The 13,600-nt window shown below is 46.0% G+C and overlaps 1 protein-coding gene across 5 annotated transcripts in view; it reads right to left on the bottom strand.

The window, feature by feature from the left end:
* Nucleotides 1–13,600, bottom strand: part of LOC122927408 (DNA-directed DNA/RNA polymerase mu-like) — a 46,059-nt gene that overhangs the window by 12,108 nt on the left and 20,351 nt on the right. For 4 of the 5 annotated variants that reach the window (XM_044279224.1, XM_044279222.1, XM_044279225.1 and 1 more), the window contains exons 8-13: nt 9,922–10,042; nt 9,718–9,850; nt 8,707–8,809; nt 6,068–6,313; nt 4,387–4,470; nt 280–407 (exon numbers count right to left, since the gene is read on the bottom strand). In XM_044279224.1, the coding sequence (XP_044135159.1) occupies nt 321–407; nt 4,387–4,470; nt 6,068–6,313; nt 8,707–8,809; nt 9,718–9,850; nt 9,922–10,042 (774 nt within the window). In that variant the 3' untranslated portion in view covers nt 280–320. The remainder of the gene's footprint in view (nt 1–279; nt 408–4,386; nt 4,471–6,067; nt 6,314–8,706; nt 8,810–9,717; nt 9,851–9,921; nt 10,043–13,600) is intronic. The other variant, XM_044279227.1, reaches the window with a different exon arrangement.

The following is a 13,600-nucleotide window of genomic DNA, read 5'->3' as shown; positions in this document are numbered from 1 at the left end:
TTTCAATGTGTAGGACATTAAGGACAAACCTGGGCTAAAATATATATCTTTCATGCAAGTCACAATATATGTAAAAAAAATAAAAATAAATAGCAATTGAAGCTTTTGTGTAAACTGTGAAGCAGTCAGTCATATTACAAAGTCTGCGTGACCCCGACAGTATTGTGGAATCACTGCTGAAGTGTGAACAGCCTCCGACCATGCTATAAATCTACTCAGAAACCACTTTTTACATTCATTTTATAAAATATTTTAGTGTGTATTGGTACAAACTGGTACCTGGATAAGGAGAAATTCTGCTACAATCTTGACAGTGACGATCAGGCATTTCTGTATGGGGGAGGCACGTACTGTAGACCCAGAAGTGCAAATATCTCTTCCTCAGAGGTTGCTGGGATGGAGCATTCCTACAAGCAAAAAACTGCATGTAAGCTCAGAGCACCTCTGACACAGGGTTTCAAGCCCTTTTCCAATTCAGCCAATAAAGACTATTCCTTGTGTAATTAAAGGCTATATGATTACATTTACATTAGAAATTCCTCAGAGTCTGTAAGATACGTTTTATAGGAAGCATCAGTGGATAAAGCTCTGTCCTGGTCATGTGGTGGTTCACAATTATTAGAGCGCTGTCTTATAATCTGGAAGGGCACTACTGTATGACCGCAAGCATATTAAAAATGAGATTTTTGTAAACTCACCTGTAAAATCTCTCTCGCTTAGTTCATTGGGGGACACAGGACCATGGGTATAGCTACTTGCTGCCACTTGGAGGCAACACTAGGCTGAAAAGTGATAACTTCTCCCCTGCCGGCTTTACCCCCCCTCTAGCCTGGAGAGAGTCAATGCCAGTCGGACCGAACCAGAACTGAGGACCATACTGGCCTACCAACCGCTATCATTTGCAGCAAACAAATCACTGGGTGGGAGCGGTGTCCCCCAATGAACTAAGCGAGAAAGATTTTACAGGAGAGTTCACAAAAATCTTGTTTTCTCGCTTGTATCATTGGGGGACACAGGACCGTGGGACGTCCTAAAGCAGTCCACGGAGAGAGAAACAAATCACACGCCCATGGAGAAAACGCCCTAGAGGATGCGTAATCCACTGCCGCCTGCAAGACCTTGCTGCCCAGAGCAGCATCCGCCGATGCCTAGAAAGGCACCCGGTAAAACTTGGTGAGTGTGTGCCCGGAAGACCAAGACACTGCCTTCTACAACTAGAAAGCTGATGCATGGAGGAAATGAACCCGAGAAGCGACGACCGCTGGTCGGGTGGGCCATAACGCCACTGGGTGGTGCCTTACCCCGGGAGCGGAATGCCCGAGCAACAGTCAAACAGATATACCTGGAAAACATCCCTTTGGAGGCAGTCAAGCTTCGACAAGGACCTCCAGGAAAAAACTGGTAAAAGTCTGTACGGCGGTAAGTGCTAGTCATGGACAAGCAAACCTCAGAGGCCAAATCACATGGCTGATGGAGAGCTCGCTCTCTATAATGCGAGGGAGAAAGAAGAGAAACCCATGTCTGATGACGTGGAAGGGCGACTACCTTCTGCAAAGAAAGAAGATAGTGGGCGGAGCACTGCCTTATGTTCATGACAAAAGAAAAATGTATGTACAAGAAGGCGCCATCAACTCCGAAAAACGCCGGGTGGAAGATTCCGCCACCCAGAATGCCGCCTTCCCAGAAATAAAAAGGAGAAGACGACGTTCCAGAGGGAGGATCTGTTCCTCACTGAAACGCCACCAAACGACCTACAGGTCGTTTGGACAAAGCTGGCTCCTGGCCGCAACTGTGGAAGCAGAACCAAAAATCCAGGTCCGCAGGATCCTCCTCTGGTCAAGAGAACGCCCCCTAGGAAGCAGTAAATTTGTAGACTAATGTCCCTAGAGCCGTAGAGGCTTGTGGTGAGACTTCTAGCGAGAGAAGCTGCTTGAGAAACCACAGAGAACAAAACGCCTGAGCCAGGCATGCCCAACTGCAGGCCAAAGAACCAATACCTCGGAAAAAAGGTAGAAGTAAAGCCGATGTGATCACCGGTGATGGGAAGCCCCGTCAGTGACCCTATATTGACAATGTGGCAACCCTGCCTGGAAGGGCAGATGAGTAGGACCAAGATGAGAGAAATGCCGCGTGGAGTGCAATTACGATGTCTAACACCCCCACCGTACTCAAGGAACCCTGGTCAAGTGGAAAAAATGTAGATGAGATTCCAGAGCCGTACAACCCAAGGCTACTGGTCAGCTAGACAGAAGGGGAAGGTGGTCAGCCATTCAGCTCAAGGAGGGACAGGAAAAGAAAAAGGGTGTTCCGTTCCAGGAACTAAACCCCTACCAGCAGTGGCAAGGCATGACAGACACCCGCTCACCCCGGCGTGGGGAGACTCGAAGTCCACCCCTGGAATGAGCAATGAAAGGAATGACCACCATCGGCTTTATGTGATGTAGACATTACTCTTATCTGAAGAAAGGTAGCACTGATTGCGTCACGGCATCAACTATTAGCACCCAAGTCCCGCTTATAACGGCAATCTAGTGGTAGACGAGTGCCGCACGGACTAAGCTACCCAGTAGAGCGCACCCAAAGGTAGGTGCTGATCAGCTATGGCAATTACGCCATCGCAAAGCCCCAGTTGACGACAGAAGGACAACAGTTATCAGAGCAACGGTCAATTATCGGTAGTGTAAAACAGTAAGAGGCCAGGGAGCTCTACAGAATCTAGTGGTAATGCAATACTCCTCCTGAGGAGGCGGCCATACAAGGGAAGCCACAAGAGTAATGCTAACGCCATACTCCAGCTGAGGCAACCGATTCTAGTGTTAGAAGAAGGAGCTGTGCAGCGGGAACCCTAGTATGTAGTGGTGATGCAAATACCCCTTGTACAGTAGGAGCTACAGCATGCTCCGCCAGCGTAAAACTGAGGGGGAGGCCTGAGGCCCACAGTAGAAGCCATGGTACCATGCTGTCCCAGTTAAGTAGAGTTAACCTTAAGCACTCCACCTGAAAAGGGCGCTAAACAGGAGCAACCGCAGAAGCAGTGCCCGGGTAGAACCGTTACCGGAGGAGGGCTGCCCCACTGCAGCGACTACAATCTCTAGCACTAGAGTGTAAAATTCCCCTGCGGAGGAGAACACGCTGTAGTAGCCACTGCAGAGTGCCAGCATAACACCCTCACCTAAATAAGGAAGAGTGGTGGACAAAGAATACAGAGTCAGTGCAACACTCTGCTCGCTGGATCGTAATCACAATATTCTGTGTAATGGTGTGCGCACTACACTTTGTCGAGGACAAATACCATGACCGACCTGAACGGTGGAGGCCCATGGGGATGGGGGGGGGGGGGGGGGGGGGGGTGTCTAGGACACAAGTGTTGTTGGGTGACCCCCCTGAGAGAACAATACAGGTCGACGTATTTGCGCCCCCAACCAGAGCCGGAAGGAAAGGATACAATATGGGAGTAGCCACAGTATCCAGTGGCAGTATCTATATACCAGTAGATGAAGAGTACAAAGCACCAGCGGGTACCGACTTGCCACGGCCCACCTGTGTAGGAAGCCAAGGCATCTAGTGTTGTGGCGTATTTGAATTATAGCATGCAAAGATGCTTAGTGATTCTCCTGTTAACGGATCACTTGTAGAGGGTAATTCCACAAGAAGCATGGCGATGGCAAACGACTGATGGAATAGTATTTAGTGGTAGTGTAATCCTCCGGTTAAGGAAGGGGGTAGTGCGATAGTCAGAACTGTATCCAACAACTGTATCCAACAGTAGTGTAATTACCCCTCCTAGTGGGAGCAAGCAGCTATACCCACGGTCCAGTGTCCCCCAATGATACGACTTAGAAAAGACGATTGTATCCCCTACATGTGTCCTGTCTTAGAAGTTTTCCCAGAATCAAAACCCATCACCTTTGGTCACGTGACAGCTGATGCAGCCAGGATCGTCGAGTTGCGGTGATCCCATAGAAATGAATGGGATCGCCGTGGCAGTCACAAGAAATCCAACATGGCTGGATTTCTTGGGACTGTCATGGCGAGCTCATTCATTTCTAAGGGATCACAGCAACTCGGCAATCCTGGCTGTGACCAGTGTAGGCCTAGCCTAAGTGTTTACCAAAAATGAGAACTGGGTCCCCAGGTTCATTGGGGTGCCAGTCAAAGTCTATGGGACTGCCAAAAATGTGCACATTACAGCATTCGAGCAGTCCTGGACTGGAGGCACACATGTTCAACCACCAGGAGAGAGGATGATCTGTGAACGGGTGGTCAGCTTTGATGCCAGAAAAAAAACAAAGTAGGAAAAAATACAAGCACACAGAACATGGTAAGAAAAATCATATCATAGTTAAAATCACAGGATATTTGTTCTGTAGACCAGGAGCTTCTTACCTTCTCTGTATTATAAAGCCCGTGACTGTTTAACGACAGATTCTTCTCATGCCAAGAAAAGCGACGCAGTTCTCTTTCAAAATGCTGCAAGACAGGTTATAAAAAAAAAAAGTTAAAAAAGAGTCTGTATGAGAAAAAGCTGATGTACCAAGCCCAGCCCATGGACAAGAGTGGAGCTGTATGCTTCCCAGTCAAATGATCTTGAATAATTATGGTACACCCCAAAAATATATTTGTGTAATCAATTCGGGGTCACTGCCCAAATTATCTTTCCATTTCATCCACCAGGACGGCATATATATTCAGGTTCGCCGTCATAGTGGATTCAAGGAAACAGAATTACTGGTAAGACTAATTCGTGATTTTAACATTTCTTGGTGATAGTTTTTGGAGTTTTCTTTTCTTTTTTTGTTTTTTATGAGGAAAAGCCTGTTTAAAGTGCTGCTATAATGAGTAAAGTGCCTGCATCCATCTGAAAGGGACATGTGTGAGGAAATTCCATCCATGTCCTTTCCAGTTGGATGCAGGCACAGCCTCTCATGGCAGTAGTGCTCTGAATAATTTTTCACATTAGTGACCCTTCTACTCAGGCATGGGATTCAGCCGGTTCCCTCAGGTTCTCCAGATCCGGTTGTTAAAATTACAACTGGATCAGGGAACAGTGTTACCAGCTGAGTTCCGATCCGGTGCTCTGGCGGCAGCAGCTGGAGATGAGCGCTTCAATTCCATTGTTTAGCTTCTTAGGCTTTTTAAAAGTTTAGTGTAGTGTATATATGGTGTATTTAGGTGTGTGTTGCATATATATGGTGTATGTATATGTAAACATGTGTCGTGATGGCGCATGTTCGCCGTTGAGTAGGGAACTTGTTAAAAATTTGAATCCCACCCCTGCCTCTACTTACAACATGTGCAGCATCTGGTGTGAAAATGTTCTGCTACAGGTAATTTCTAATGAATAAGAACTATTTCCCCATGTGACAGCAAATGGGTTAAAGGGGTTGGCTACTTTGCGATTCTTCTGTTACTTAATGTATTGTAGTCACTGCTCCTGATGTAACTCCCATCCATATTCTGATCTTTTGCTCCTCTCTGAAAATGGCTGTATTGCCTGCCCCTTGCTTTCCTCTACTGTGGAGACTCCACAACAAGCCTGCACAGTATAGACCAGGCTCTGCCTCCAGTGCACAGCTGCCCAGTGAAGAGTGTGCACAACTCGCATTCGGCACCTGTGGATGAACGCAGGCTTTCACAGGGTGAACGCTCGCTTCACTTAGCAGCTGTGCATATAGGACCGGACACTGGATGCAGAGGAGAACTGTCTATACTGTGCAGATGCCAAACGCTTGTGGAGCCTGACCAGTAGAGGAAAGGATGGTAGCGCGCAATGCCGGATGGATGGGGGAGGCAACACCGCCATGTTCAGTGATGTCCTATGTAGGGCCGCAGCTGCAAAAACACACTGCAGGCCCTGTCTACAGGAGCAAAAGGGAGAAAAAAATAAAATTAATATGGATGGAAATTACTAAATAGTCAGGAGCAGTAACTACAATACAGTAACAAACACTGCAAAAGTGGCCAACCACGTTATACATGCAGATACCAGTCCTGTAGCCTCCCTGACATGTAATTCAGTAGCCCTTTGTCTTCCATTTTCATGAGACCAGAGCTCAGCATCACCGACCTTTGATCCTGTCCAGCCCAGAAGGGCATAGGGGTATTCTTCATATGGAGCGACTACTAAATCCACTCTGACTGCTCTCCACGTGCAAGCGCCTGAGGATGTGAAATCACCCGACTCAGCCTTTGAAGAGTCACGGTTTGGAAGAGCGAATATAGCATAACAGGTTTCATGCCCATCCATGTGTGTGCTGCGTCTGCGAGTCTGCCCATGAGAGCGTGCCTTTGTATGGTGGTACAACAATAAGCCCTGCAATGAGAGAGAGGTCAAGCAGTAGCTTATGCCTTCTTCAGTCATGCGCTTCCACCACCCAAGACAGGAAACGTTACATTCTTTTGAATGCTCACCTATGCCTTTATGCAATTGCATCCTCCTACTTGGGATCCATTCACACGTCCGTATGAATGGTCCGGATCCATTCCACAATTATGCGGAACGGGTGAGGACCCATTCATTTTCAATGGGGACGGAAAAGATGCGGACAGCACACAGTGTGCTGTCCGCATCCGCATTTCCAGTCCGCGGCTCCGCAAAAAAATAGAACATGCCCTACACTTGTCCGCAGCTGCGGACAATAATAGGCATATCTATTGGCCTGGTGTTTGCAAAACACTGCGGACGTGTGAATGGACCCTTATCGTATTAGGGTGGTTAGCGCAACAAAATGGCTTCCCGATGACTATTTTGTGCACTCTCAGCTGGTATTCCACTAGTAGAGAGGTTGTCTAATCTAGGACATCTTTTATAATACCGTATTAGGACCGCTTCAAGCATGGCTTTCTGTTCTGGAAGACCACCTGCATTTGCTGATCTCCGTGTACGACAGAAGACATACTGCTTTATTTTGGGCCTAGGCCTACAAAATGAGCTACTAAACTAAGGCATTAAGGCTCGAGATATAAAAAAAAAAAAAAAAAGTATGCAGTTTAGAGTAGGGCCCCATATGAGCGAGACCTCCTTGTCATGGCAGGTGGGCTCTCAAAATGTAAACAAATCTGAGTTATTTATTAAGACCAGCGTTTAAGATGCCGGCCTCAATACCCCTTGAGCTGGCGCATGATCCGCCTAAGTTATGTAGATGCGCTGGCCTCTACATAACTTAGGCGCATCCACCACCAGCCTAAATCTACGCCAGCTTCCTTGTAGATTTAGATAATTTTCTACACCTAAAATAGGCATAGAAAATTATAAGTATGACTGGCCGGCCCTCTTCCACACCTCGCCCCCTTTTTTTTTTGGGCTTGGCATGATCGGGGAAAAGTCACAGATTCAGCCGCAAATCCCCTTTGCGATTGATTCTGCGACAGATATACGCCAAAAATTGGCGTATAATAATAAATGACCCCCAAAATGTGCACTAAGGAACTTCTATTTAAGAGCTAAATGTAAGCATTAATGTAATTTACAGTAACAGAGTGTAGAAACACAGCGCTTGCATCATGCATCTCCAGGAAAAAAGATACTTCAGAACTGTTTTTTAAATAACCATACGTAATACATTTCCCATGTAGTGGCTACTGCAGAAGAAATAAGTTCCAGATGTCAATTACCCACAGCAAAATCACCTCTCCTGGGGTCTCAGGAGCTGGACCTACTGTAGTGGCTCTCAGATTAAAGGGCCCTTCTGTGAGGAGAGTGCATTAAAGGGAACCTGTCACCATGACTTGTTCTCAGTTGCCCAAGTGGCTCATGATTGGCAGCCTTCATTGTATAAATGTGTATACACAGATCGCCATCAATCACTGATAGGACCACCCATATGGCTACTGAGCTCAGAAAGAGCAGAGACTTTAATGAATTACGTTAGGGCTCAGGCACATGTGCTGCCCATGCCGTGCACTGGTGACTGCAAAATGCACGGGCATTGTCCTTGTGGCCTGCGCTGACAGATGCAGACCCATTCTGAATGTGTCCACAATCCGTCCACACTGCAAAAAATAAAATAAAAAATAGAATATGTTCAAATTTTTTGCGGTCCGGAGGCGCTCCGAGTGCTTCCGGATTGCAGACTATTCGAGTAAATGGGTCTGCATGCGTGATACGGTGCGCACATGGCTGGTGCCCGTATATTTGCAGGCTGCAATTCCAGCACACATTCATGTGCATGAGCCCTTATACTGACTTTTCCCACAATCTGCTCAGCTCCTCCTGCTCTATACCATGCTGCCTGCAGATTGCACTGCATTTTCTGGTGTCAGCTCCTCTAAACAGTGTCTGCTAGGTGTTAATGACCTCTGGCAGATTCTCTTTTAAGGCTCATGCACACAGCCATTGTTTCAGTCCACATCCGATCCACATTTTTGCTGGTCAGATGCAGACCTATTCACTTCAATGGGGCCGCAAAAGATACAGGAAGCACTCCGTGTGCTGTCCACATCCACAAGTCCCTTCCGTGCTGACTGCAAAATGGTAGAACATGTCCTATTTTTCTGTAATACAGACAAGGATAAGACCATTCGTTTAGGGGCTGGCCGTTCCGCAAAATACGGAGTGCACATGGCCGGTATCCGCAAATGGTCACGTGCATGAGCCCTCATATTCTACAGGCAACAAGACAGCGTAGTGGCTGTCCACTATGGAGAACTTCCGCTACTTCTGCATGAATGCACTATGCAATCCAATAGTATATGCACTGTTACTACCTGGCTATCCATCCAGTTTACGGCTTTTTTCAGCAGCCCGTTTAGTGCTTCTTCATCAGGGTGTGTTATGAGGAAATCCACATCATGCCCTTGTTGCTTCCCCCTGTTAGGTGCCAGGACTAAGAATCATCATTTGGGCACAAAACAAAAAAAAAAAAAAAAAAAAAAAACTGAGTTAGGGTCCATTCACACGTCCGCAATTTCGTTCCGCATTTTGCGGAAGGGAATTGCGGACCTATTCATCTCTATGGGGCAGCACGATGTGCTGCCCAGATCCGGAATTGTGGATCCGCACTTCCGGGTCCGCACTTCCGATCCCGAGAAAAATAGAACATGTCCTATTCTTGTCCGCAATTGCGGACAAGAATAGGCATTTTCTATTAAGTGCCGGCGATGTCCCTGTTTTGCGGATCCCAAAAACACACACGGACGTGTGAGTGGACCCTAAGGGTACAGTCACATGATGCAGAGGTGCAGTGGGTAAAATGCGGACACAGTGTGGCTTGAACTGCGCAACAACTGTATTTGGCTAACGCATTACAAACTGTTCATTGTTAATGGCCTCAAGGATTTGTGGGGTACTGTGCAGACTAACTATGAGCAGTGAAAGCGCAGTTTGCAATGGGTTGGGTAATGTAGTGGAAAGCCACCGTGGCTTGCATGGTTGCACAGTTCAAGCTGCGTATACATATATGTTTCTATTAACCAACTTACATATTGAGTTATTGGTGCATTTTCAGCCCCCATTACTTTTGGCAGATCATGTGACCCCACTGCGCCTCCCGTTTGGACAGAAGGCAGTTTCTCCGTTCATTCCTATGACAGGGTCATAGAAGTGAGTGGAGACACTGGCTTTCTGTACACACAGCAGACATTGTGGGATTCAGCGAGACTCACTGGGTGCCGAAACTAAACCTCCAAATGCCATTGGCTGAAGAGAGTCAACCCATCTTATGTATATTTAAAAAAAAGAAGAAAAAAAAACAACACCACCACCTTTACTTCACCTACCTGCGAAATCCACCAGTCATTGTAATCCTGAGGCCAGGGACAAATCTGTCCAGTGCCCTTGTTATCAAGCTCTCCACGCGTTCGGCCTCGTCACGGGTCACCGGCTGCTTTAGATCCGTGTAGTGCTCTATCCCTGGGTGAAAAGTACCATTAGCTACTACACCGAGAACATCCTTCCACATGTACACAATACAAAGCCTCCACCTGCTTTCTGCTCCGCAGTCAATTTAATATTAGGGTCCTCCAAGTCACTTAGTTTCCGCACTCCATCATTGTACCAATGTTCTGCTGTGCGCACACCAACACCAAAAATACTTGTGAGGAGCTAAACAGAGTAAAGAGAGTAAACAAATCATGTGCAAAGTAGATTCGTATAAATTACAACTAAATTAGCAATTTTACCCAGGATTGCATTTAAAGGGATTCTTCTCAGCAATTTTGACCACACTAAACTGCTCAGAACACTGTGTAGGCCAGGCAGAGCAGGACAAACATACGTTTTGTGACACATAAGTAGTAGTGGGAATATGAATTTTTATTCTGCTCATGTAAGTGAATTGTGGGCACAGCTGCCACCTGCATTGAGCGGCTTCACACCGCCTCCCCTCTGAGTGACAGCTGTAGTAGTCTTCTGGTCTGAGGCTATAGTTGTCACTCAGAGGAGATTGAAGGGGCTGTGAAGCAGCTCTATATAGAAGGCACTTTACAGTGTAGTGCACTTGCAGGAGACGAACCTGGCAGAAAAAAAAGGTTCATACACACTTTACTTGATAGAAGCGTCACAGACGTTTGTACTGCTTACCTCAAAGCCCCTACCTAGTGGCATTTAACATGGTCAAAAATGCTGACAGACTCCCTTTAAGATGCACCAAATTATGGTGGACACTTTGCAAATTTGGACTTCCCTCAAATCTAAACTGTGACAAACTCATCAACCATACAAGAAAAAAAAAAAGAAAAACTGTTTAATGAACACTATACCACAGAACAATGCTTACTTCTCCGATGATCAGACTCCCACTGATCACTCACTCTTAACTGATTGGTAAAAATATAAGAGGCAGTGAGGAGACAGATTTTTTTTCTTTAAACTTCACACAGGGATCAGGTTATAGAAGTCTATGGAGAGGGGCTGCAGCAAGACACAGAAATGCTGTTGGTATTGATGTTTTGACTAATATAACCAGCTAAGGGCTCTTTAACACTTGCGTTGTCCGGATCCGGCGTGTACTCCATTTGCTGGAATTACGCGCCGGATCCGGAAAAACGCAAGTAAACTGAAAGCATTTGAAGACGGATCCGTCTTCAAAATGCGTTCAGTGTTACTATGGCAGCCAGGACGCTATTAAAGTCCTGGTTGCCATAGTAGTAGTGTGGAGCGGGGGAGCAGTATACTTAGTCTGTGCGGCTCCCGAGGCGCTCCAGAATGACGTCAGAGCGCCCATTGCGCATGGATGACGTGCCATGCGATCACGTCATCCATGCGCATGGGGCGCCCCGACGTCCCTCTGGAGCGCCGCACGGACGGCAAGTATGCTGCTCCCCCACTCCCCACTACACTTTACCATGGCTGCCAGGACTTTAGCGTCTTGGCAGCCATGGTAACCATTCAGAAAAAGCTAAACGTCGGATCCGGCAATGCGCCAAAACGACGTTTAGCTTAAGGCCGGATCCGGATTAATGCCTTTCAATGGGCATTAATTCTGGATCCGGCCTTGCGGCAAGTGTTCAGGATTTTTGGCCGGAGCAAAAAGCGCAGCATGCTGCGGTATTTTCTACGGCCAAAAAACGTTCCGGTCCCGAACTGAAGACATCCTGATGCATCCTGAACGGATTTCTCTCCATTCAGAATGCATTAGGATAAAACTGATCAGGATTCTTCCGGCATAGAGCCCCGACGACGGAACTATATGCCGGAAGAAAAGAACGCAGGTGTGAAAGAGCCCCAATAAATGATACATATACGTCCCTGCTCTCACATTTCAAAATCTGCCGGAATGGAACGTTTAAAATAAAAATATTTATTGTACCAAAATGTAAAATTTAAGTGAAAACAACTCAATAATTCACTTGTTCAGGATACTATTTAGCATCTCAGGTTTATATAATCGAGCATACAAAAACTCCCCCTCTTAAACCCTAAAGGCTTTAATTGCACTGTCTCAGCACATATTGGCAACAGCGCAAAAGTATCAGCATTTACTGGTAACAAATGTTGCCACAAACATAAACCTCTGTCTGCCAATACATTATATATATATATATATATATATATATATATATACAAAAAATTGGACTGCACTTCCAGCAATTCGTGAAGAAAATCTGAGTTTATTCACCCATCTTGTGGCAAAGCAACGTTTCGGCTCCAACTGAGCCTTTCTCAAGCATTGGTGAACAGTACATAGCAAACATATATAGGTGTGTCAAATATACAATCAATATAATTACATAATTGGTACTTTACAAATAATATCCATATATGGTACATTTCATTAATATAATATCAGGTGACCTGTGCTAGATCAAATGACAAAAAATCAAAGCTGTGCACTAGTTAAAAGAAATATCGAAGAATACACAATTATATGCACCTGTAGCCAATTATCATGACATTAGTATATCAGCTGTAACGATAGCCAAGTGCAACAATATACAGGATTGATGAATTTTAACCTGATAGAAGGATGGAGCCCACATATACTGTAGCGCCAATCGGCGCGTCCTGTGCAGTCCAATGCGCATGTTCCAGCCTGTCAGCGTCATCGGAGGAAGCCGCATCCAAGCGCCACGTCGTCGCTCACTGATGACATCAGCCGCAGACTGATGCGGTTAGACTAAATAACCACCGTCATTCAATTAGGAAAGGCCGTAAGGACCTACCAGTCCCAAGACATTTTGGGCAATTTAAACATAGGGAGAAAGATCTTAAGTGTTGGGTTATAGACCATGTTCCAATGCCCCGGAGAGGTGGGGACCGGATAGCGCTATTAAAGAAAAAAGAAATGCAGTGGATTCAAACATTGAAAAGCCTTTATCCTGTAGGTCTGAATATTGATTACAGATATGGAGGGATTACGTGAGGATAGCAGTTTGCCCTGATGCAACTTGTATGACCTTTGTATACAATCCTATGTATAGTACAGAAACATTGGTTTTATATATTTTTTTTTAAAAGATTATTAACACAATTTATTACACATTGTCACTAATACACTTTTCACTGTCTTTTTAGACAACTGCGATTTCGAAGATATTGTGGAAGATGGATGAACCTGACAGTGGATGATAAGCCCCAGAATAAATTATTTACTCTGTTTTTGATTTGTTAATCTAGTTTGATTTACATGACTTTATTCTCTTGTGCAGCCCAAACGTCTGTTCCATCCAGGTGGTAACATACATTAATAGGGGAATGGATCTAGTTTTGTACAGAATATCCTTATGTGGATAGCGCTCTGATATAATGAGGAGTACCCTCTTAGTTGCTTAAAGGAGCTGGGTTTGATCCCATGGGGCCAACGACACTGACGTGCCGGGGACCGATGTGGGATCTCAGGATGTGCGTTCATCGTTTTGGATAAAGACGTTGTCGCATACCACCTGCTGTATTGTGGCAAGTGACCACAGCAACTGATATTATAGAATGCTTTCTATCATTATGATTTATAATGAAGATCCTTCCTGGACAGGATTCCCTCAACCAATATGGTGGACATGGGGTGGTAAGGGCAGAGCGCAGGCGCCGCCTGCTGCTGACATCGGTGGGCGTCACTAAGGTGCGGCTGATGTCATCAGTGAGCGACGACGTGGCGCTTGGATGCGGCTTCCTCCGATGACGCTGACAGGCTGGAACATGCGCATTGGACTGCACAGGACGCGC

Source organism: Bufo gargarizans, chromosome 2 (assembly GCF_014858855.1).
Source record: "Bufo gargarizans isolate SCDJY-AF-19 chromosome 2, ASM1485885v1, whole genome shotgun sequence".
NCBI lineage: Eukaryota > Metazoa > Chordata > Amphibia > Anura > Bufonidae > Bufo > Bufo gargarizans.
Note: the sequence above shows the minus strand (reverse complement) of the source record. Positions and strands in the feature narration are given on the sequence as shown.